The sequence below is a fragment of the Oncorhynchus kisutch genome, linkage group LG25 (assembly GCF_002021735.2).
Source record: "Oncorhynchus kisutch isolate 150728-3 linkage group LG25, Okis_V2, whole genome shotgun sequence".
Lineage (NCBI taxonomy): Eukaryota > Metazoa > Chordata > Actinopteri > Salmoniformes > Salmonidae > Oncorhynchus > Oncorhynchus kisutch.
In genome coordinates, this window is record NC_034198.2 from 44,635,553 (window position 1) to 44,660,321 (window position 24,769).

The 24,769-nt window shown below is 42.2% G+C and overlaps 1 protein-coding gene and 1 long non-coding RNA gene across 3 annotated transcripts; one reads left to right on the plus strand and one right to left on the minus strand.

The window, feature by feature from the left end:
• The first annotated feature begins 1,183 nt into the window (after positions 1-1,183).
• Positions 1,184-5,893, plus strand: LOC116357450 (uncharacterized). The gene is made up of 2 exons (XR_004205423.1): positions 1,184-1,479; positions 3,246-5,893. It is a non-coding gene; the product is annotated as an uncharacterized LOC116357450 (long non-coding RNA).
• mrpl2 (mitochondrial ribosomal protein L2) lies at positions 4,523-20,683 on the minus strand. 2 transcript variants are annotated; one of them, XM_031804773.1, is made up of 9 exons: positions 20,586-20,660; positions 18,945-18,988; positions 17,836-17,930; positions 12,428-12,605; positions 12,106-12,247; positions 9,168-9,283; positions 8,282-8,392; positions 7,400-7,473; positions 4,523-6,357 (listed from the first exon to the last, which is right to left on the minus strand). In XM_031804773.1, the coding sequence occupies exons 3-9, from the start codon at positions 17,905-17,907 to the stop codon at positions 6,148-6,150; spliced, it is 903 nt and encodes a 300-aa protein (XP_031660633.1). In that variant the 5' UTR covers positions 17,908-17,930; positions 18,945-18,988; positions 20,586-20,660; the 3' UTR covers positions 4,523-6,147. The 2 variants fall into 2 exon arrangements, with proteins under 2 accessions (XP_031660633.1, XP_020332970.2); XM_020477381.2 differs by lacking the exon at positions 18,945-18,988 and having other exon boundaries at positions 20,586-20,683.
• Between the last annotated feature and the right edge of the window lie 4,086 nt (positions 20,684-24,769).

Here is a 24,769-nt window from a genome sequence, read left to right on the forward strand (position 1 = left end):
GGTAATAATGTGAAAAAGCAGAATAAACAGGGGTTATACACAGCCGGAGTTTGGCTTTCAGAAGCAAAAAAGAGAGTTGAGGGTGAAAAAAGTACTGAGCCTAAAAGGAGCAAAGATGGGCTGCTCTCCACTCCCGCAGATGAAAAAAAGATTAACCAATTGGGTGTAGGTGAGGGTATCAAACTATGTCCTTCTCGAATAAGCCAAAAATGCAGAGGTAATTTAGTCGATGAAATAGTGGTGGTGAGAATACGGCTGCAGGAGCTACCTGCGGGATTATCACCCATATATGTGAATCCTGCTGAAGCCGAGGGAGGTATAATAGAGGTAGAAAAAGGAATAAAGTCGAGAATAGAGCATAAGGCGAGCCAAAAGAAAAAGAGAAAATGTTTTAATTGTAAAGAAATTGGACATTTCGCCCGGGAGTGTAACACTCCCTGCAAAAGACGTCACCACCAATATTGTAGTTTAACTAAGGGAAAGGTCAGAGGCGACAATTGGGTAAAGAAAACGAAAAAGAAGGGTCAGGCACCAAGGGAGCGAGATGAATGAGAATCCTAATTGAGGGAAAACTTTGGGCGTTTAAATTAGTGCTATTTTCTGTTGTTCAGATGCCGGAGTAACAAATACAGATAACTGTAAATTCGGTCTATTTGCAGAGAATCTCAGTTCCATAGCATTGGTGGTATAGTGGTGAGCGTAGCAGACTCACAACCTACAGTCCAGGGTTCGGTTCCCAGCTGAGGTGTAAAAAATATTCTTATATGTCTTGAGTTTTTGGTTGTAATTAAACTAATTGTTTTGCAGAGAAAGTTATAGTCACTAGTATTGGTATAAGATATAAAATGAACGTTTTAAATAGTTTGTTTGGTTCAAATTGAAAGACTAATTCATTCAACTTAAAATAAGAACGGAGCTAATTTTGATGCAAGACGATGTCTGTTCACTAAATGATCTGTTGGGAATAATAAATTGGGAATAGAGTCGTAATTAAAATGCTAAATCAAAGACGAGACAGTAACTTAAATCAAATTGATTCTGAATAATAACGGGGAACAATTACAATAGATTTGTGTCCATCGAAATGTTTTTATAAAATTAGCGAATTGAGAGATGTTGATTGATGTTGTAAACTCTAATTCAGTATTCTACAGATGTGATAAATTAGGTTTGGTTTATCGAACCCGAAATACTGTTGTTGCAGACAGCCAACCATTATTTACAATGAGTTGAAAATCGTTGCGATATGAGTCAAGGTTGAGCGCTTGTTGATGACATCACTCGCGAGGCTTTCGTCGCCACGGAAATGATGTCGTGACTGGGGGTAATGGAGAAAATGCTTCGTGTCTTTTAGAAGGAAAATGCGTGCATTATTGTTGAGTTACTTTTAAGAAGTTGATAAAAATGTCGAAATACATTTTTAAAAGGAGTATGTAAGTCGTCAGGAAAGATGCTAAAAACTAGCAGCTGATTCGCTAGGTGGGTATCATTGATTTGTGGAGTTTATTTGGACTGTAATTAGGCCATGAGAAAGGGAGATTGAATGTCTGAATCGTAAAACATCGTGATAATGGATTCTGATGGTTATTGATTCTTGGTTTGATTGTTTAAGTAACACCAGTGAATTTGAGCACTGTTTCCATTATGTGGAACAGTGTCAGGGTATTAATGGTGAAAAGCAACCTCTATAGTAAAGCATAATTGTATATGTTTCGGGAAACTAGCTAGGTTGAATTTGGTTATTTGAGCTTTTCCCTTGATACGTAGACATACGTAACAGGGGCAAGTTGTTTTTCCTTGAGGAACACGCAGATGGTGTTTTGTTTTATTGAGATGTAAATGTGAGTTGAAGGAGCCAAATACGTTATATTTTCATTAAATATCGGGGATTATAATCTTGGGGAGAATGAGGCCATAAACGACCAAATTGGAAAGGCCTGGAAGTTTTGATTAATCATTAAGGTTTGCAAATATATACACATAAAACATTTGTTAGGACTATTTGTTTTGGTGCAAAGGTATTTTAAAGAGGCACGCTCAAAAATGGAACTTTATGAGTTTTTATTTTATGAGTTTTAAATTACACAAGTGAATTTAGATTTTTAAGGATAAAGGTTTTTTTAATATCTCTAATGTAGTATAGAACTTGACTATAAAAGGGTGGGTTGACTTATTGACCTTATCATGACTGTCTTCTGAGGTCTGATCAGCCTCAGGGGAGAGTCATTGGTATAATGAATGTGGTCATATTGAGTTACTAGTTATATTAAATTCATTATAATGGAGTTTAGGTTAGGAGGTTAGAATTATTGTTTGAACTGCAAATGAGAAAGTGGTTCAGGATTCTGTTTTACAACATTAGCTGTGAAGTTTTTGAATGGGCTATTAACAGAGAAAAAAAAATCCTATTTATCATTGAGAATAAATAGGGGAAGATAGGATAGATTGAGGTTTGGATAGGAGATATATTAAGCCAATAGCGCAGGGAATTACATAGAAAAATAAGTTTCAGTTCTTAGGGGTGATAAATTACTGTAGATAAGGTATTCCACACTTTGCAACATATATTCAATTCATGTTATTGTCAGATAGAATACTGAGGGTCCCTGAAGGAAAGAGCTGGTTAGTGAAGGAAGGATTTTGATATGATTAGCATTTGTTTTGAATTTGTTTGACTATTAGGAGTTTTTTTTAAATAGCATTACATTTAACAGGAATATAGGACATCTATGATGATTTAGGATTATTGTTAGGATTAAGATAGATTGATTAAGGAAATGTAAGGAATTTAGAGATTGCCACTCATAGACATGTTTTTTCTAAAATCAATGATTTTAGATAAAGTCAAACAGTTAGAAGCTTAGTGTTATTTGAGAGATATGAGAGAAAAGGTTTAAATTGGTAAATATATGTTTAAGAAAATATATAAGTAGCGCAGATAGTTCTTAAAAGTAGATAAGAAACTTGACAGGGAATTGGTACTGGATTGACATGAATGGACGCCCAAGGGAGAATTGGACATGTGGAAAATTAAAAGGGGCTCCTACATGATGATGTCAGACATAAGGATAATTTACTAATCTTACATAAGTCATTGTTAAAGAGTAGACAAAGGGGGGATGGGTAAATTGTGTTCTAGAATAGGATGTGACCTACGGGATAATTAACTGATAAAAAAAATATATATATTAGCTAATAATAGAACACATGATAAACTGTTTGTTAACCAAACCTGTATGTCCAAGATTTTATGCACTACAGGTGAAGTAACTCAATCCAGTCCCTGAGGCCTGTTGGGGGGACCATACCAAGGACTACTGGTGACAGCTAGCAGAAAGAACTACCCGGATTCATATCACACTGCGGGAGGGTAAGACACATTGGCACTGTTGAACAATAGAGTTCGAGAGGAGAACTGGAATTAACAGAATTCTGGGGGCCATCTCTCGAATGAAGAATACCTTACCTGTCCTTTCCTCACTGTTCTTGTTCATAGAAGTGAAAATGTGTCTGACTCTTGCTAATGATGTGTTTTCTGGAAGAGGGTGGGGCTTTATAGGTGAGCTGTCCATCCTGTGCTGTATGGTTGGAGATCTTAATACCACACCATGAACCCGAGAAGGCCAGAGGGTAATATTGACATAGTTAAACAAGGAGAAATTAGTATTAACCAAGCATAAGAGATCACTTGATCTGGATAAACAGGAAGTGAGAGTAGGCTGGGGAGGGATGTCTCAGTGGAGTTCTATGTAAACCAAGTGGTGTCTGACTCCTTGGCAGTACAGGACTAAGAGTAGCTATTATGGAAGACATATATGCAAGTCTCTGTGTAGTTCATGGAAACAAGTTATAGCTCACATCATGTGAGAAGGCTACATAAATCTACATACCCAGCATGGAAGGAGATGGAGTGTAGTGAAAGTAAGGGTTTCAGTTGATAACCTAGTGCATTCCAGGTAGAAAAAGTTAGAGCAGCTGGTTGCTCTATAGGCAGCAGAATACAAGCATTGTCCTGGACAAAGCAGATACTGCCTGTGGAATTGTCCAGAGCCAAGAGCCGGTGTGGATAGTTCAGAAATGGAATTATTCACCTAAGGGAACAGCCTGTATAGTAAAGCTATTCATGAAAGCAGGAAAGCCAGATAACAATGTGTGGATTTGCACTATTTATATCCACATGTTCCTCTAAAATCTAGGCTTCCTCCTTTCACAGTGATAAGAGATTATTACTGTCTGGCCCGGTATAGTGCTTATGGGAAATATGTAGGGGAAGTCAGTACCTGCAATGTGACAGAGAATATTACTACTGATGGGGTGATGAGTGATTTGGCAGACTGGTTGAGCTCTGGGGATTTCAGTAAGATAAGGAGGCTCAGGGCTCACATCTGTTGAATGTGTGGGAGAATGACATGATGGCCGAGTATTACTGGCTAATTGAACAGAGGTATGTGTACTGGTACATTTTGAGAATGGCTTTTACACTCATTGTGTTGACTAAACAGGAGAAAAGAAGTACTCCGTCTGGGTCTTTTGATGATAGGGTTTCTATTAATAACATTGTGGTTCCAAGGGTGGCAGATGAGATCAAAGCTATAAATTAGATCCTGGCAGGATTAGAGTCAAGATTTGTTTTTTTGGTCCACTCTCAATGAGAATGTGGATTGGATCAATTATATCTATTAAAAATCCACAGCGCTTCACCAATTATTTTAGAGATGTAATGAATGACTTGGCAGAATAGAATAGTCTTGGATGTTTGCTGGCTGAAGAGGGTGGGGTGTATAGGTAGTTTGACTCCAGGATATACAGTTAGGATGGACCAGTGACCAAGGCCTTGTCTGGTTTACACACCCTAGTTCACAAGTTGGAAATAAACTCAGGGGTGGATACTTCTCTGACTAAATTGGGTTGACTGTGTGTCTGGAAGATGGAAAAATGTTATGATCGCTGTGTTATGGACTATATTCACCTGTGTGACTGTGTTAGTTTTGTACGGACGTGGTTGATTGAGTGTATGAAAGTTATCATTTCCAGGACTCTGGAGAAATTGATGACACTTCAGATGGAGATATATGGACCAATCCTAAGCTCTGACCAGTGGAATACAAAATACATTGCTTGGACGTAATAGAAGAATCCGGATCCTTTCACTCGCGAGACCAAATTTGATGTTTAGGAAATGTAGATGTTTTCTTGTTTCAATGTATAGACTGTTTTTTCATGAAGATTAACAGAAAATCCTGATAAGTAGAATGAAGATTCTGATGTAGGTTAAAACAGTCATGGGCGTTGATTATGTACATATGAGTATTGGTTTGTCTTATTCTTAGGATATCATTGAAGTTTTCTTTTAGTGTTTAATGAAAGTATGAATTGTTTAGTCATTTTCAGGGTGGATTGTTGAATATATTATGGATAAACAATATCCCCGTTTTAAATAGAATTGTGTCTAGGTAAACTTATACTCTGTATGTTTAATAGACTATGAGTTCATAAGAAGAAATGTGACAGGAGAAAGGAGTAATAAAACCATTTCCAACTGGGCAGGAACTGGGTTGTGGACTGTGTAAACACATGGTCGTTAGCCTATGGTTGACCCAACCTGAAACGTAGCTCTGTGGTTTTTAGATTAGGCAGTGAGTGCATTCCTAGGGTTTCTGTTAATTAAACCTGTCAGTTCAGTGGTGATCGATAATGTTGAGGAGTCAAAAGTTATCTGGGAGTGTGTTAGTAAGGTAGAATGAACTCTTCACCTTACTTTGTCCTGTCGAGAGGGGGGGGGGGGGGGTTCGTTTAAGACAGTGAAATGACGTCATGATCTGTATTTAAACTGAGGCATGTGTTTTGAGTGGGAGCGCGCTCCGAGAATAAATTCTATTACCTATTATTTAAAGACTGGTCTGCGTCTATTTTATGCAAACAAGAAATCTTACAAATTGTCATAAAATAGATGAAGGGCTTTCAATTGATGAAAGCACATTGGCATAATTAAATTATACTAACACATAACAGACCAAAACATTGTCACAAGACTACATAATTGAAATCACTGACAGCTCTGTCCATTAACATCACTGCCTCTGAACGATCTAAAAAGAAGAGGTGGCGTCTCCTGCAATGTCCTGTTGCATACAGAGTTTAGCACATTTAGTTGGCAGACACTAAAGGCAGGTTAATATAACTCTTCATGGGGGGAAGTGGTTTAATCTTGCGTCCGGCCCAGCCACCTTTCCTCTTCCACAAGCCGCTGGAGGGCCGGATGCCGAGCCAACGGTTCCTGCCAGCTTTACCAATGATCCGTTTGTTGTGATCGATGTTGGACACCCTTCCCACTGTGGCCATGCATGTCTCAATCACCTGGAAACAGAAGACAAGAGCAGGTGAGGTGTAGTCAGAGCATCAGCTTTTAGAATCTAGATCTGGTATTTGTATTTATTATGATCCCATTTGTTCCTGCCGAGGCAGCAGCTACTCTTCCTGGCATCCAAGCAAAAGTTAAGGCAGTTTATACAATTTTAAAAACATTACAATACATTCACAGATTTCACAACACATTGTGCCCTCAGGCCCCTACTCCACCACTACCACATATCTACAGTGTCTGTGCCTGTTTGTGTTGCTTCACAGTACCGCTGTTCCATAAGGTGTTTTTTTAGATCAAATTTTACTGCTTGTATCAGTTACTCGATGTGGAATAGAGTTCCATGTAGTCATGGCTCCATGAGATGCAGTCAGAACACCAGCTTCGATAATCTAGATCTGGTGAGGTGCAGTCAGAACACCAGCTTCTAGATCTGGTGAGGTGCAGTCAGAACACCAGCTTCTAGATCTGGTGAGGTGCAGTCAGAACACCAGCTTCTAGATCTGGTGAGGTGCAGTCAGAACACCAGCTTCTAGATCTGGTGAGGTGCAGTCAGAACACCAGCTTCTAGATCTGGTGAGGTGCAGTCAGAACACCAGCTTCTAGATCTGGTGAGGTGCAGTCAGAACACCAGCTTCTAGATCTGGTGAGGTGCAGTCAGAACACCAGCTTCTAGATCTGGTGAGGTGCAGTCAGAACACCAGCTTCTAGATCTGATGAGGTGCAGTCAGAACACCAGCTTCTATAATCTAGATCTGGTGAGGTAGTCAGTGTAAACAGATGGTCAAACCATTTAAAGTCATCATACAGGCCTCTAAAATCATTGATTTATGACATCCGTAAATGTCTTAAAATACATTGATATTATTTCAAAATAATAGATCTTAAAATGATCAGATGACGAGACTCACGGTAGCGTAAAGAGTAAACGAGGCTAGACAGCCAAAACAGACAACAGTGAGTATATTACCTGACTCTGCTGTTTAGATGGACAGTAATCTCACCTGACTCTGCTGTTTAGATGGACAGTAATCTCACCTGAATCTGCTGTTTAGATGGTAGCTGTACAATCGCTGTTCCGCTGACTTTACGAAGTAACACTCCACTTGTACCTACAACACAATAAAACTGTTTCAATAGTGATCAGACTCATTATTATTATTCCACTTCTAATGTATGAGATGGAGATTGTTCAGCTGCAGCACGGATAGGGATCAGGGGTTAGAGGTCAGTGGTTAGGGGTAAAGGTTACCTGCAGCACGGATAGGGATCAGGGGTTAGGGGTCAGGTTAACTGCAGCACGGATAGGGATTAGGGGACAGGTTACCTGCAGCACGGATAGGGATCAGGGGTCAGGTTACCTGCAGCACGGATAGGGATCAGGGGTTAGAGGTCAGGTTACCTGCAGCACGGATAGGGATCAGGGGTTAGAGGTCAGGTTACCTGCAGCACGGATAGGGATCAGGGGTTAGAGGTCAGGTTACCTGCAGCACGGATAGGGATCAGGGGTTAGAGGTCAGGTTACCTGCAGCACGGATAGGGATCAGGGGTTAGGGGACAGGTTACCTGCAGCACGGATAGGGATCAGGGGTTAGGGGACAGGTTACCTGCAGCACGGATAGGGATCAGGGGTTAGGGGACAGGTTACCTGCAGCACGGATAGGGATCAGGGGTTAGGGGACAGGTTACCTGCAGCACGGATAGGGATCAGGGGTTACCTGCAGCACGGATAGGGATCAGGGGTTACCTGCAGCACGGATAGGGATCAGGGGTTAGGGGACAGGTTACCTGCAGCACGGATAGGGATCAGGGGTTAGGGGAAAGGTTACCTGCAGCACGGATAGGGATCAGGGGTTAGAGGTAAAGGTTACCTGCAGCACGGATAGGGATCAGGGGTCAGTCGTTAGGGGTAAAGGTTACCTGCAGCACGGATGTAGGTGGCTCCTTTCCCAGGATACAGTTCAAGGTTGTTGACCAGAGTTCCAACAGGAAGAGCTCCCAGGGGGAACGAGTCTCCTTCTTTAGCCGAAACTAGAGAGGACATCATGACAGAAACATTAGATTATTATACAGACATACAATATACATCAGACTGGAGACAACATACATTATAACAGACTTGAGAGAGCTCCATTATCTGGTAGAGAGGACAGGTGGGTTAGAAACAGCTCCGTTATCTTGAGGACAGGTGGCATAGAAACAGCTCCATTATCTGGCAGAGAGGACAGGTGGGTTAGAAACAGCTCAATTATGTTGTGGAGAGGACAGGTGGGTCTAGCCCGGGCTAAATTCCCAATCTGGCCATCATGGCCACCAAACCTTCCCTAGCTTAGAATTGGCTCAATCATCCCCCTTCCTCTCCCCTGTAACTATTCTATTGCTGTAAATGAGAATGTTCAGTCAACTTACCTGGTAAATTAAGGATAAAATAAAACAAATACAATAAGGCAGGAGTCTGAAACGTCCACACCGTGCAGCAGCTAGGATGGATGGAGGTCTTACCTGCCATGCGGCCGATAGTGACGTAACCCTAACCTAACCCTAACCCTAACCCAACTTACCTGGTAAATTAAGGATAAAATAAAACAAATACAATAAGGCAGGAGTTTGAAACGTCCACACCGTGCAGCAGCTAGGATGGATGGAGGTCTTACCTGCCATGCGGCCGATAGTGACGTAACCCTAACCTAACCCTAACCCTAACCCAACTTACCTGGTAAATTAAGGATAAAATAAAACAAATACAATAAGGCAGGAGTCTGAAACGTCCACACCGTGCAGCAGCTAGGATGGATGGAGGTCTTACCTGCCATGCGGCCGATAGTCCCAGAGGTTTTAATGAGGTCTCCAACTTGCATGTTCTCTGTAGCAATAATCCAACGCTTCCTCTTGCCTCCTGCCACCAGAGCTATTTCTGCAGATCTGTTACAAAAGACCAGGTATCACTTAGACAGCGAACGTCTTCTAGATTCACATAGAAAAAGACCAGTAGATACACTACAGGTTAAAAGTTTTAGAACACCTACACATTCAAGTTTTTTTCCCCTAAAAATAAAAGTTCTCACTGTCAACGGCATTTATTTTCAGCAAACCTAACATGTGTAAATATTTGTATGAACATAACAAGACTCAACAACTGAGAAACTGAACAAGTTCCACAGACATGTGACTAACAGAAATTGAATAATGGGGGGGGGGGGGGGGGGTGTTAAAATCAAAAGTCAGTCATTATCTGGTGTGGCCACTAGCTGCATTAAGTACTGCAGTGCATCTCCTCATGGACTGCACCAGATTGGTCAGTTATTGCTGTGAGATGTTACCCGACTCTTCCACCAAGGCACCTGCAAGTTCCCAGACATTTCTGGGGGAAAATGGCCCTAGCCCTCAACCTCCGATCCAATAGATCCCAGACGTGCTCAATGGGATTGAGATCTGGGCTCGTCGCTGGCCATGGCAGAACACTGACATTTCTGTCTTGCAGGAAATCACGCACAGAACGAGCAGTATGGCTGGTGGCATTGTCATGCTGGAGGGTCATGTCAAGATGAGCCTGCAGGAAGGGTACCACATGAGGGAGGAGGATGTCTTCCCTGTAACGCACAGCATTGAGATTGCCTGCAATGACAACAAGCTCAGTCTGATGATGCTGTGACACACCGCCCCAGACCATGACGGACCCTCCACCTCCAAATCAATCCCACTCGAGTACAACGCTCATTCCTTCGAAGATAAAAGCGAATCCGACCTCGGTGTAACGCATATGGAATCATGTAGTAAGTGTTAAACAAATAAAAAATATATTTTAGATTCATCAAAGTAGCCACCATTTGCCTTGATGACAGCTTTGCACTCCTGGCACTCTCTCTACCAGCTTTCAATTAACAGGTGTGCCTTATTAAAAGTTCCTTTGTGGAATTTCTTTCCTTCTTAATGCGTTTGAGCCAATCAGTTGTGTTGTGACTAGGTAGAGGTGGTATACAGAAGCCCTATTTGGTAAACGAACAAGTCTATATAATGTCAAGAACAGCTCAAATAAGCAAAGAGAAACAACAGTCCATCATTACTTTAAGACATGAAGGTCAGTCAATATGGAACATTCCAAGAACTTTGAAGGTTTCTTCAAGTTCAGTCGCAAAAACCAAGCTCTATGATGAAACTGGAATGGCGGTCTGAAAACTTAGTTTCCCCAGCCTCAGAAATTGCAGCCCAAATAAATGCTTCACAGAGTTCAAGTAACAGACATCTCAACATCAACTGTTCAGAGGAGACTGCGCAAGTCAGGCCTTCGTGGTCAAATTGCTGCAAAGAAACCACTAGTAAAGGACACCAATAAGAAGAGACTTGCTTGGTCCAAGAAACACGAGCGGTGGACATTAGACCGGTGGAAATTTGTTCCATCCACGCGTCTTTGTGAGATGTGGTGTGGGTGAACGGATGATCTCCGCATGTGTATTTCCCACCATAAAGCAAGGAGGTAGGTGGTGAGATGGTGGTGCTTTGATGGCAGGACTGATTTATTTAGAATTAAAAAAGGCACACTTAACCAGCATGGCTACCACAGCATTCTGCAGCGATACGCCATCCCATCTGGTTTGCACTTAGTGAGACTATTATTTGTTTTTCAACAGGACAATGACAACACCTCCAGGCTGTGTCAGGGCTATTTTACCAAGGAGAATGACGGAGTGCTGCATCAGATGACCTGGCCTCCAAAATCCCCCGACCTCAACCAAATTGATATGGTTCGGGATGAGTTGGACAGCAGAGTGAAGGAAAAAAATTATAACAATTTAAAAAGTAGCAGCAAAATAACAAGCCAGGCTATATACAGGGGTACCGGTACAGAGTCAATGTGTGGGCACACCGCTTAGTCGAGGTAATATGTACATGTAGGTAGTGACTATGCATAGATTATAAACAGAGTAGCAGCAGTGTAAAAGAGAGGTCAGGGTAGCCCTTAATTAGCTGTTCAGGAGTCTGATGGCTTGGGGGTAGAACCAGTTAAGCCTATTGGACCTCAACTTGGCGCTCTGGTACCGATTGCCGTGCAGTAGTAGAAAGAACAGTCCAGGGTGGCTGGAGTCTGACAATTTTTAGAGCCTTCCTCTGACACCGCCTGATATAGAGGTTGTGGATAGCAGGAAGCATGGCCCCAGTGATGTACTGCCAAGGCAGCTGCTACTCTTCCCGGGGTCCGGCAGAATTAAGGCAGTTTCAAAATTTCCAAAAACATTACAATAAATTCATTTTCACAACACACTAAGCCCTCAGGCCCCTACTCTACAACACAAAATCCATGTGTACGTGTGTTTATATGCATGTGTCTGTGCCTGTGTTGCTTCACAGTCCCTGATGTTCCATAAGGTGTATTTTTACCTGTTTATTTTTTAAATCTGATTCTACTGCTGCATCAGTTACCTGAGTTCCATGTAGTCACGGCTCTATGTAGTACTGTGCGCCTCTCATAGTCTGTTCTGGACTTGGGGGACTGTGAAGAGACCTCTGGTGGGGCATGTCTTGGGTGTCTGAGCTGTGTGCTAGTAGTTAAAACAAAACAGCTTGGTGCCTTACAGGGGTAAGGTGGGGGCCACCAACAGGGGTAAGGTGGGGGCCACCAACAGGGGTAAGGTGGGGGCCACCAACAGGGGTAAGGTGGGGGCCACCAACAGGGGTAAGGTGGGGGCCACCAACAGGGGTAAGGTGGGGGCCACCAACAGGGGTAAGGTCAAGAGTAATTCTCGTACCTGCAGGGGTCATACCGGACCTCCATCACCCTCTCCTCGAAGGTCTGCTCCTCTCTGCCTGGTTCATAGCGGAGACGTTGGAAGTCTATCCAACGGTATCTCTGTTTATGGCCTCCTCCAATGCCATGTGTACGAACCCTGCCTATAGGTTAGGAGGGAAATATAGCTCAACCAATGGTATGTCTGTCCCAGTCAGTCTCACTGTCTGATGGTGTACTATATGGGTAGGATGTAGGTAGGGGTTAGTCTGTCTGATGGTGTACTATGGGTAGGGTGTAGGTAGGGGTTAGTCTGTCTGATGGTGTACTACGGACAGGGTTACCTGAGTGATCTCTGCCTCCAGTCTTCTTCATGCCTATAGGTCTAACGGTGTATTTCTCCCTCTGTTTCCATGCGTTTCTGTTCTGCTCCAGACAGGATGTAGTCAGGAAGCCTCTCCACCCAGAGCAGGTTAGAAACATGGAGCTGGTCTGGGCCCGGAGCACCATTTGTCCTGCTGTCTATGAACAACAAACACAATGCATTTGGAAAGTATTCGGACCCCGTGACTTTTTCTACATTTTGTTAAGTTAGCCTAATTCAAAAAATTGATCTACACAACCCATAATGACAAAGCAAAAACTGTTTAGAAATGTTTGCAAATCTATTAAAAATAAAACAGAATACCTTATTTACATAAAAGTATTCAGACCCTTCGCTATGAGACTCAAAATTGAGCTCAGGTGCATCTTTTTTTCCATTGATCATCCTTGAGATGTTTCTACAACTTGGAGTCCACCCGTGGTCATTTCAACTGATTGGACATGATTTGGAAAGGCACACACCTGTCTATACAAGGGCTCACACTTGACAGTGTATGTCAGAGCAAAAACCAAGCCATGAGGCCGAAGGAATTGTCCGTAGAGCTCAGAGACAGTATTGTGTCGAGGCACAGATCTGGGGAAGGGTACCAAAACATTTCTGCAGCATTGAAGGTCTAAGAACACACTGGCCTCCATTCTTAAATGGAGAAGTTTGGAACCCCAAAAGGTTCTTCCTAGAGCTGGCCGCCCGGCCAAACTGAGCAATCAGGGGAGAAAGGCCTTCGTAAGGAAGGTGACCAAGAACCCGAAGGTCAATCACAGAGCTAGAGAGTTCCTCTGTGGAGATGGGAGAACCTTCCAGAAGGACAACCATCTCTGCAGCACTCCACCAATCAGGCCTTTATGGTAGAGTGGCCAGACGGAAGCCACTCTTCAGTAAAAGGCAAATGACAGCCCTCTTGGAGTTTGCCAAAAGGCACGCAAAGAGTCTCAGACCATGAGAAACAAGATTCCCTGGTTTGATGAAACCAAAATTTAACTCTTTGGCATGAAAGCCAAGCGTCATGTCTGGAAGAAACCTGGCACCATCCCTACGATGCAGCATGGTGGTGGCAGCATCATCATGATGTGTGGATGTTCTACAGTGGCAGGGACTGGGAGAATAGTTGGATTGACGGAAAGATGAATGGAGCAAAGTACGAAGAGATCCTTGATGAAAACCTTCACCCCAGTCTGAGGTCCTGAGCGCTCTGGAGAAGGTTCACCTTCCAACAGGATAATGACCCCAAGCACACAGCCAAGACAACGCAGGAATGGCTTTGAGACAAGTCTCTGAATGTCCTTGAGTTGCCCATCCAGAGACCGGACTTGAACCCGATCAAACATATCCGGAGACCTGCAAATAGCTGTGCAGCAACACTCCCCATCCATCCTGACAGAGTTTGAGATAATCTGCAGAGAAGAACAGGATACACTCCCCAAATACAGGTGTTCCAAGCTTGTTGCGTCAAATCCAAGACTGAAGGCTGTAATCGCTGCCAAAGATGCTTCAACAAAGTACTGAGTAATGGGTCTGAATAATTAAGTAAATGTGATAGATTTTATTTGCAAATATTTCTAAACCTGTTTTGGCTTTTCGTTATGGGGTATTGTGTGTAGATTGATGAGGGGAAAAAACAACAACATTTAATACATTTTAGAATAAGGCTTTAACGTTTAAAAAATAAACGTAGAAAAAGTCAAGGGGTCTGAATACTTTCCAAATTCACTCACTCAAACATACTCCACACAGTAACAGTCAAATGTTTGGACAAGGATTTCTCTATTTTTAAGATTTTCAACATTGTAGAATAATAGTTAAGACAAACTATTAACACATGAAATCATGTAGTAACCAAAAAAAAAGTGTTAAACACCTTTACCTCGCAGTGAAATTCTGAATACAACAGGTGTCGTAGACCTCGCAGTGAAATGCTGAATACAACAGGTGTAGACCTCGCAGTGAAATGCTGAATACAACAGGTGTAGACCTCGCAGTGAAATTCTGAATACAACAGGTGTCGTAGACCTCGCAGTGAAATGCTGAATACAACAGGTGTAGACCTCGCAGTGAAATGCTTGCTTACAAGGTCTTAACCAACAAAGCAGCTTTTCCAACAGTCTTGAAGGAGTTTCCACATATGCTGAGCACTTGTTGGCTGCTTTACCTTCACTCTGCGGTCCAACTCATCCCAAACCATCTCAATTGGAAAAGTGTAAATATTGTTTTTCCTTGTTTTTTATATTTTTTAATATCACTTTCCATCTACGGACTGAATATACTCTACTGCAACCCTTCCTCACCCAATGTGGTATGGATCTGCTATTTTTAATACTTAAGAACCGGAACTCCCGTAAAAAGCAAGCCAGCTAACTTGCTACTAGCTAGAGGGTCAGTTAGCCATTGCTAGGCCCATCTCCCGGCAAGCTGAAGAGGCCCATCAGCCAGTCCTTGGGCTACAATACCTGGACCCCTGCCGACCCATCACGACTGGACTACCAACGCAATTCCGCCCAAGGGTTTTTTTCAACAGACTCCTCTGTCGCAACGTCGCCTGAATGCTCATCCGCTAGCCACGGCCCGCTAGCTGTCTACAGCACACCAGACTGTTACCTTTGAAAAAGCTAGCCTTTGTTTTCCTAACAGAAATTTGCATCCTGTAGCACTAACTCCAGTAAGTTGTGGGACACTAAAGTCCATGGACAATAAGAGCACCTCCTCCCAGCTGCCCACTGCACCGAGGCTAGGAAACACTATCAATAAGCATTTTTCTTCACCTGGCTACCCCTACCCCTGTCAACAGCCCTGCACCCCTCACTGCAACTTGCCCAAGCCTCCCCATTTCTCCTTCACCCAAATCCAGATAGCTGATGTTCTGAAAGAGCTGCAAAACCTGTATCCCTACAAATCAGCTGGGCAAGACAATCTGGACCCTCCCTTTCTAAAATGATCTGCCGAAATTGTTGCAACCCCTATTACTAGCTTGTTCAACCTCTCTTTCGTATCGTCTGAGATCCCCAAAGATTGGAAAGCTGACGCGGTCATCCCCCTCTTCAAAACGGGGAGACACTAAATCCAAACTGCAACAGATCTATATTTATCCTACCCTGCCTTTAAGGTCTTCGAAAACCAAGTTAACAAACAGATCACTGACCATCCCACCGTACCTTCTCCGCTATGCAATCTGGTTTCCGAGCTGGTCATGGGTGCAGTTCAGCCATGCTCAAGGTCCGAAACGATATCATAACCGCCATCGATAAAATACAGTACTGTGCAACAGTCTTCATCGACCTGGCCAAGGCTTTCAACAGTCAATCATAGAGTTCAGTGTGTCAAATCGGAGGGCCTATTGTCCGGACCTCTGTCAGTCTCTAGGGGTGCCACAGGGTTCAATCCTCGGGCCGACTCTTCTCTGTATACATCAACGATGTCGCTCTTGCTGCTGGTGATTCTCTGATCCACCTCTACGCAGATGACACCATTCTGTAGACTTCTGGACACTGTGTTAATAACTAACCTCCACACCAGCTTCAATGCCACACAACTCTCCTTACGTGGCCTCCAACTTCTCTTAAATGCAAGCAAAACTAAATGCATGCTCTTCAACTGGTCACTGCCCACACCTACCCACCTGTGTCATTCTCTACTTTTGGCCACGACCGTAAATCTACAGTTGAAGTCGGAAGTTTACATACACCTTAGCCAAATACATTTAAACTCAGTTTCACAGTAAAAATTCCCTGTCTTACGTCAGTTCGGATCAGTCAGTTATTTTGAAAATGTGAAAATGTCAGAATAATAGTAGAGCGTGATTTCTTTCACCTTTTATTTCTTTCATCACATTCCCAGTGGGCCAGAATTTTACATACACTAAATTAGCATATAGTAGCATTGCCTTTCAATTGTTTAACTTGGGTCAAACGTTTCACATAGCCTTCCACAAGCTTCCCACAATAAGTTGGGTTAATTTGGGCCCATTCTGGTGGAACTGTCAGGTTTGTAGACCTCCTTGCTCGCACACGCTTTTTCAGTTCTGCCCACAAATTTTCTAAAGAATTGAGGTCAGGGCTTTGTGATGGCCACTCCAATACCTTGACTTTGTTGTCCCTAAGCCATTTTGCTTGGGGTCATTGTACATTTGAAAGACCCATTTGAGACCAAGCTTTAAGACTGATGTCTTGAGATGTTGCTTCAATATATCCACATCATTTCATGTCATCTATTTTGTGATGTGCACCAGTCCCTCCTGCAGCAAAGCACCCTCACAACATAACGCTACCATCCCCGTGCTTCACGGTTGGGATGGTGTTCTTCGGCTTGTAAGCATCCCTTTTTCCTCCAAACATAACGATGGTCATTATGGCCAAACAGTTCTATTTTTGTTTCATCAGACCAGAGGACATTTCTCCAAAAAGTACGATCTTTGTCCCCATGTGCAGTTGCAAACTGCAGTCTGGCTTTTTTATGGTGGTTTTATAGCAGTGGCTTCCTCCTTGCTGAGCGGCCTTTCAGGTTATGTCGATATAGGACTCATTTTACTGTGGATATAGATACTTTTGTACCCGTTTCCTCCAGCATCTTCACAAGGTCATTTGCTGTTGTTCTGGGATTGATTTGCACTTTTCACACCAAAGTACGTTCATCTCTAGGAAACAGAACGCGTCTCCTTCCTGAGCGATATGACGGCTGCGTGGTCCCATGGTGTTTATAATTGCGTACTATTGTTTGTACAGATGAACGTGGTACCTTCAGGTGTTTGTAAATTGCTCCCAAGGATGAACCAGACTTGTGGAGGTGCCAATTTTTTTTTCTTAGGTCTTGACTGATTTCCCCATGAAGTCAAGCAAAGAGGCACTAAGTTTGAAGGAAGGCCTTGAAATACATCCACAGGTACACCTCCAATTGATGTCAATTAGCCTATCAGAAGCTTCTAAAGCCATGACATCATTTTCTGGAATTTTCCAAGCTGTTTAAAGGCACAGTCAAATTAGTGTATGTAAACTTCTGACCCACTGGAATTGTGAAATAGTAATTATAAGGGAAATAATCTGTGTATAAACAATGGTTGGAAAATGTACTTGTGTCATGCACAAAGTAGATGTCCTTAACCGACTTGCCAAAACTATCATTTGTTAACAAGAAGTTTGTGGAGTGGTTGAAAAACCAAGTTTTAATGGCTCCAAACTAAGTGTATGTAAACTTCCGACTTCAACGGTCTCTATCTGGCCTTAGTCCTGCCTGACCGTGCTCTGTCCTGATGTCTAAACAGTCATAGGAGTCAGCTGGTCAATACATATTGTGTATAGCACAAAACAATACAAAGCTATTATAGATGTCCCCACTGTCTACCATGATGCTGTTTGATTAGATATGGAGACTAGAGCCTACCTGGGTTGGTAATAGAGCCGGCCAGGAGAGGGACAGGGAGCGCAGAGCTCGGGATAAAGATGCCACCGCCATGATGACAATCTCCAGAGGAAAGCCTGATGGGTCAATTAATGATTAACATTCACTCTGTCACATCATTAGGTTGAATCCTAGACCGGGGTGAATGAATGAATAATGTTAACTACCTCCAACAATCTGTCACTTTATTAGATTTAGTGAATGAATAATGTTAGCTAGCTACACTGGCCCCGCCCTGGCAGTTCTGCCGCCCTAGGCGAGTCAAAAAGTAAAACACAAGACTTGTGCAGCCTAGTGTCAGCACACAATACAATTTTATGAATACTCATCGATGTGGTACCATTTGTAAAACAGGCTGTTGCATAGTCTTTATTAGCCTGCAGAACTGATTCATTACAATAAAGCCCACGGAGAAGGAGGGGAACTTAGTAGCCTAATTCCATTAAATACTGTACATTTTATTTTGACTTCTGTTCTTAGGATATGGTGTTAACATGTTTTGGGCATTTTCACACAGTTCTGAGCTGATCATTTGTTATATATATTTTTTTCTCCATTTGTTCTGGTTGGTTTCACATTTCCAAATGTTAAATTAACATGTTCATGCTAGTCATTTGTTTATTGGAGAAAATGCTCACATTAAATCCATTTATGATTATCATTAAGCATCACTTGCATGTCCCAATCTTTATATTACTTTCACTTATTTGATCGTCCAACAACATGCGGGAGGAAACAGCGCAATAAGATAAATATTTTGCGCCCGACTTTGGCAACGTAGGCACTGCTTATCATGGGAGGCATCAGCGTTAACGTAAATAGCCCATATACCACTAGGTCAGAAACGTCTTCATTGTCTTTGGGCAGAATTGTGAGGTGTTATGTGTTGGAGCAAGGGATGGGCGATATGGGCTAAAACTCATGTTGATTTAAAAAAAATGTTCTCTAAATAAGCATGGCTGTAAAAATGTGTGGTCAAATGCACTGCATTTAAACAGTCAGCAATAATAATATGAATTCAGAGGTAAATAATACCGAGGTTGAATACAAGTCTTCCACAACCACTAATCATTTTATCAAAATAGTTGTACCTGCTTTTTTCCCCGATAATCATTGATCTGGCTTTCAGCTCTGTCTACAAAAAAAACAATTGTGACAAATTTAACCAGAACCATGCATAATAATAATTATAATGCACATGAATTAATTAGGTAGCAGGCATTATAGAAAATGAACACCAGTCTCATAATCTCTAAAGCACAAGCCCACGTGCTAGTGAGTAGCCAGCTAATATTTATGTTTCAAGTTTAGCCAACTTGGATCTGAGTAGAATTTCACAAGTTCTGAATAGTTAACGAGGCAAAACAGTTGAATTGTTATCAACACAACCTTCTGTCCGTCTCCAACTGTTTGAACAGCATGCTAGCTTGTCCACTTTATTCAGATGTTGAAATCAAGAGGCTTACCTTATTTCTCAGAGTGAGAAGAGTTACCAATTGCTTATATACTTGTTTTAGCGTATTGCACATTTATAAATCAGACTAAACAGCTAGCATAACAATATTTGACTAAATTGCAGCTAGCGATACATTGCCCAAAACGTGCGCGTGACAAACTGAGCATTAATGTTCATTAATGGTACATCCGTTTTAGTAGTGTCTGCTCTGCTCGAAAGTTGAGGAGTTGAAACAAACAGGGTGTTTCTATTACAGCAAAATAATGTCTCCATATTACCAATTGTTGGACCAAACCTCAAATAGCGAGTTTAAACTGCTTGGCAGAGAGGAAGAAGTGATCTCTCATCTTTGTTATTTTGAGTGGAGTGGCTTGGGAGAAAGAGGCAAAGCGAGAGTTTTTTTTTGGTCTGGCCAAAATAAGCCCAATGCGTTTCTATGAGCGTATTTTAAATCTAAACTTGTCGGCTGCATTCCCGCATTTGGGATAAAGACATGAGCATCTCATCACTATAAACAGATCTCTAGTGTAAATGGGAAGGTGCACAGAACAGAAGGAGCGAACGAGCCAACATGAGAACAAGCGGACATAAACGCTCATAAAAACAAATACAAAAAAATATTGCGGAATATTGCGCAAAAACATTTGTTTGAATTCATTCGACATATCGCTAGTACTAGTTAGTTGGAGGTGTGTCTTGGTCAGTTTAGCTCAGAAAATACCGACCTCACTCTGCTGCCTAATGGGCGTGCCAGACCTGTAACTACAACAATCTCAGTAATTTATTCGGTTGAATGAATATGTTAACTACCTACAACATTCATGTTACTCGGTTGAATGACTTAAGCATGTGTCAGTAAAATAACCAGGTTGAATGAGAGTAGCAACAAGCTGCTTATGGGCTGGAGACCAATTTTGGGAAAACCTGCTGTAAATCACTAGTTAGTTTAGACACAGCTAGTTAGCTAGCTAGCAAACTGATACAGTATACATGTTAACCACATAAACAAGCTATCCACGTTTAAACAATATATGTATCAAGTTATGTCTAGCTAATTTGATAAGTTATCGTAGCTGGCTAATAATGAAACAAAATGGTCTGTGATAATAAGCCTACTGTGCGCATCTCGTAGCAAAACGACGTTACAACACAAGACAGAAATACCACCACATAACCCGTAGCGTCGCTCTAAATACAATACTCGTTTTGGCATTCATTGCTGAAAGTCGTGAATTTCGTGAGCTACATGTTTCGGTAATTTTAGCTCCATAGCCACCTGAAGTTATTTCGTGCCTCCACTCGATTCTGCTTGTCCTTCAGCACGCTGTGTCGCACATAACTGACGTCCGAAGGTTCTTCTTCTTCGCCGGTCGTGCTCATTCTTCTTCGGTGGGGTTTAACGGCGGTTGGCATTCAATGTTAATGGTGCATTACCGCCACCAGCTGGACGGGACATTTAACGATCAAATACAACATATATTGCGGGAAAGGGGTAAAAAAAATGACATCATTCAAAATCCAAAAAATAGACATGTCAACAAATAAAACCCATCCCACTTCTTCAATTACAGTCCATCACAAAACATTCACAGACAGGATTTCTTGCACAGCCTCTGCTTTGAAATCACAAACACAAAATGTAATTGTGTCATTTTGGAGTCACTTTTATTGTAAATAAGAATATAATATGTTTCTAAACACTTCTACATTAATGCGGATGGTACCACGATTAAGGATAATCCTGAATGATTTGTGAATAATGATCAGTGAGAAAGTTGGTTGACAACAGCAATTTAAAAAAATATATATTTTAATTTATTTCACCTTTATTTAACCAGGTAGGCTAGTTGAGAACAAGTTCTCATTTACAACTGCGACCTGGCCAAGATAAAGCAAAGCAGTGCGACAGAAACAACAACACATGGAATACACAAACGTACAGTCAATAACACAATAGAAAAAAAAGAAAGTCTATATACAGTGTGTGCAAATGGCATGAGGAGATATGGCAATAAATAGGCCGTAGTAGCAAAGTAATTACAATTTAGCAAATTAACACTGGAGTGACAGATGAGCAGATGATGGTGTGTAAGTAGTGATACTGGTGTGCAAAAGAGCAGAAAAGTAAATAAAAACAATATGGGGATGAGGTAGGTAGATTGGATGGGCTATTTACAGCTGGGCTATGTACAGCTGCAGCGATTGGTTAGCTGCTCAGATAGCTGATGTAAAGTTAGTGAGGGAAATGTAAGTCTCCAGCTTCAGCGATTTTTGAAATTCGTTCCAGTCACTGGCAGCAGAGAACTGGAAGGAAAGGCGGCCAAATGAGGTGTTGGCTTTGGGGATGATCAGTGAGATACACCTGCTGGAGCGCGTGCTACGGGTGGGTGTTGTTATCGTGACCAGTGAGCTGAGATAAGGAGGAGCATAACCTAGCATAGACTTGTAGATGACATGGAGCCAGTGGGTCTGGCGACGAATACGTAGCGGGGGCCAGCCGACTAGAGCAAACAGGTCGCAGTGGTGGGTGGTATAAGGTGCTTTAGTAACAAAACAGATGGCACTGTGATAGACTGAATCCAATTTGCTGAGTAGAGAATTGGAAGCTATTTTGTAGATGACATCGCCGAAGTCGAGGATTGGTAGGATAGTCAGTTTTACTAGGGTAAGTTTGGCGGCGTGAGTGAAGGAGGCTTTGTTGCGAAATAGAAAGCCGATTCTAGATTTGATTTTAGATTGGATATGTTTGATATGAGTCTGGAAGGAGAGTTTACAGTCTAGCCAGAACCCTAGGTATTTGTAGTTTCCACATATTCTAGGTCAGAACCGTCCAGAGTAGTGATGCTAGTCAGTCAAAAGCATGCATTTGGTTTTGCTAGCGTGTAAGAGCAGTTGGAGGCCATGGAAGGAGTGTTGTATGGCATTGAAGCTCGTTTGGAGGTTAGTTAACACAGTGTCCAAAGAAGGGCCAGATGTATACAGAATGGTGTCGTCTGTGTAGAGGTGGATCAGGGAATCACCCGCAGCAAGAGCGACATCATTGATATATACAGAGAAAATAGTTGGCCCGAGAATTGAACCCTGTGGTGCCCCCATAGAGACTGCCAGAGGCCTGGACAACAGGCCCACCAAATTGACACACTGAACTCTATCTGCGAAGTAGTTGGTGAACCAGGCGAGGCAGTCATTTGAGAAACCAAGGCTATTGAGTCTGCCAATAAGAATACGGTGATTGACAGAGTCGAAAGCCTTGGCCAGGTCGATATCATTTAGTACCTTGAGCGTAGCTGAGATGCACCCGTCACCAGCTCGGAAACCGGATTGCACAGCGGAGAAGGTATGGTGAGATTTGAAGTGGTCAGTGATTTGTTCATTAACTTGGCTTTCGAAGACTTTAGAAAGGCAGGGTAGGATGGATATTGGTCTGTAACAGTTTGGGTCTAGAGTGTCACCCCCTTTGAAGAGGGGGATGACCGAGGCAGCTTTCCAATCTTTAGGGATCTCGGACTAAATGAAAGAGAGGTTGAACAGACTGATAATAGGGGTTGCAACAATGGCAGCAGATAATTTTAGAAAGAGAGGGTCCAGATTGTCTAGCCCAGCTGATTTGTACGGGTCCAGGTTTTGCAGCTCTTTCAGAACATCTGCGATCTGGATTTGGGTGAAGGAGAAGCTGGGGAGGCTTGGGCAAGGAGCTGCGGGGGGTGCGGAGCTGTTGACCAGGGTAGGGGTAGCAAGGAGGAAAGCATGGCCATAGAGAAATGCTTATTGGCAATGAACACCACAACAGCACAAGCGGAGAAAATTGGAATTATTGTGAATGCAGCTGAATAAAATAAAAGTATGCACTTTAAACACCCAAACTAACCAGAATAGAAAGAGGAGTGGGAGGCCCCGGTGCACAACTGAGCAAGAGGACAAGTACATTAGAGTGTCTAGTTTGAGAATCAGACACCTCACAAGTCCTCAACTGGCAGCTTCATTAAATAGTACCCGCAAAACATCAGTCTCAACGTCAACTCCGCTGTTCTGTAAAGGGGGTAGTACACAACGTTGTACGAGATCTTCAGTTTCTTGGCATGGAATAGCCTACATTTCTCAGAACAAGAATAGACTGACGAGTTTCTGGCCATTTTGAGCATGTAATCGAACCCACAAATGCTGATGCTTCAGATACTCAACTCGTCTAAAGAAGGCCAGTTTATTGCTTCTTTAAATGAGAACAACAGTTTTCAGCTGTGCTAACATAATTGCAAAAAAGTTTTCTAATGATCAATTAGCCTTTTAAAATGATAAACTTGGATTAGCTAACACAACGTTCCATTGGAACACAGGAGTGATGGTTGCTGATAATGGGCCTCTGTACGCCTATGTAGATATTCCATTAAAAATAAGCCATTGCCAGCTACAACAGTTATTTACAACATTAACAATGTCTACACTGTATTTCTGATCAATTTGATGTTATTTTAACGGACAAAAAAAAAAAAAATCTTTCAAAAACATGGTAATTTCTAAGTGACCCCAAACTTTTGAACTGTGGTGTATATACATATTGTGCATTCAGAAAGAATTCAGACCCATCGTTTTTTTCCACATTTTATTACGTTACTGCCTTATTCTAAAATTGATTAAATCGTTTTTCCCCTCATCAACCTACACACAATACCCAATAATGACAAAGCAACAACAGGTTTTTAGAAATGTGTGCAAATTTATATTAAAAAAAAAATGGAAATATGACATTTACGTAAGTATTCAGACCCTTTGTATGACACTCAAAATTGAGCTGAGGTGTATCCTATTTACATTGATCATCTTAGACAGACAGACAGACAGACAGACAGACAGACAGACAGACAGACAGACAGACAGACAGACAAAGAAAGAAATAAACCGTAAAATAGCATTGTATCTGGTGAACAAATTTCCTGTGTTGGCTGATTGGTTGGCTATTTGAGCCAGCACAGTGGGCCTTACCATTCTTGGGTAGCAGAATGACTATTACTTCCCTCCAGGCCTGAGGGCACACACTTTCTAGAAGTGTAGATTGAAGATGTGGCAAATAGGAGTGGCAATATCGTCCGCTATTATCCTCATTAATTTTCTATCTAAGATGTTAGACTCTGGTGGCTTGTTATTGTTGATAGAGAAATTATTAACTTTACTTTTATTTATGAGAGGTATTGACATGTTGAATGCACCGAGCTGTCTGTCTAAACTACAGGCACACAGCTTGGACACCCTTGCATACCCCACAAGACATGCCACAAGAGGTCTCTTCACAGTCCCCAAGTCCAGAACAGACTATGGGAGGCGCACAGTACTACATAGAGCCATGACTACATGGAACTCTATTCCACAGTACTACATAGAGCCATGACTACATGGAACTCTATTCCACAGTACTACATAGAGCCATGACCACATGGAACTCTATTCCACAGTACTACATAGAGC

Bases quoted from the DNA above. Each gene is read 5' to 3' on its own strand.
- mrpl2 (XM_020477381.2), bottom strand. From the start codon at position 17,907: ATGGCGGTGGCATCTTTATCCCGAGCTCTGCGCTCCCTGTCCCTCTCC. The intron at 12,606-17,835 runs GTAGGCTCTAGT...TGTTGTTCATAG, and splicing joins CGGCTCTATTACCAACCCAG to ACAGCAGGACAAATGGTGCT. The intron at 7,474-8,281 runs GTAACCTTTACC...ATTGTGTTGTAG, and splicing joins CACCTACATCCGTGCTGCAG to GTACAAGTGGAGTGTTACTT.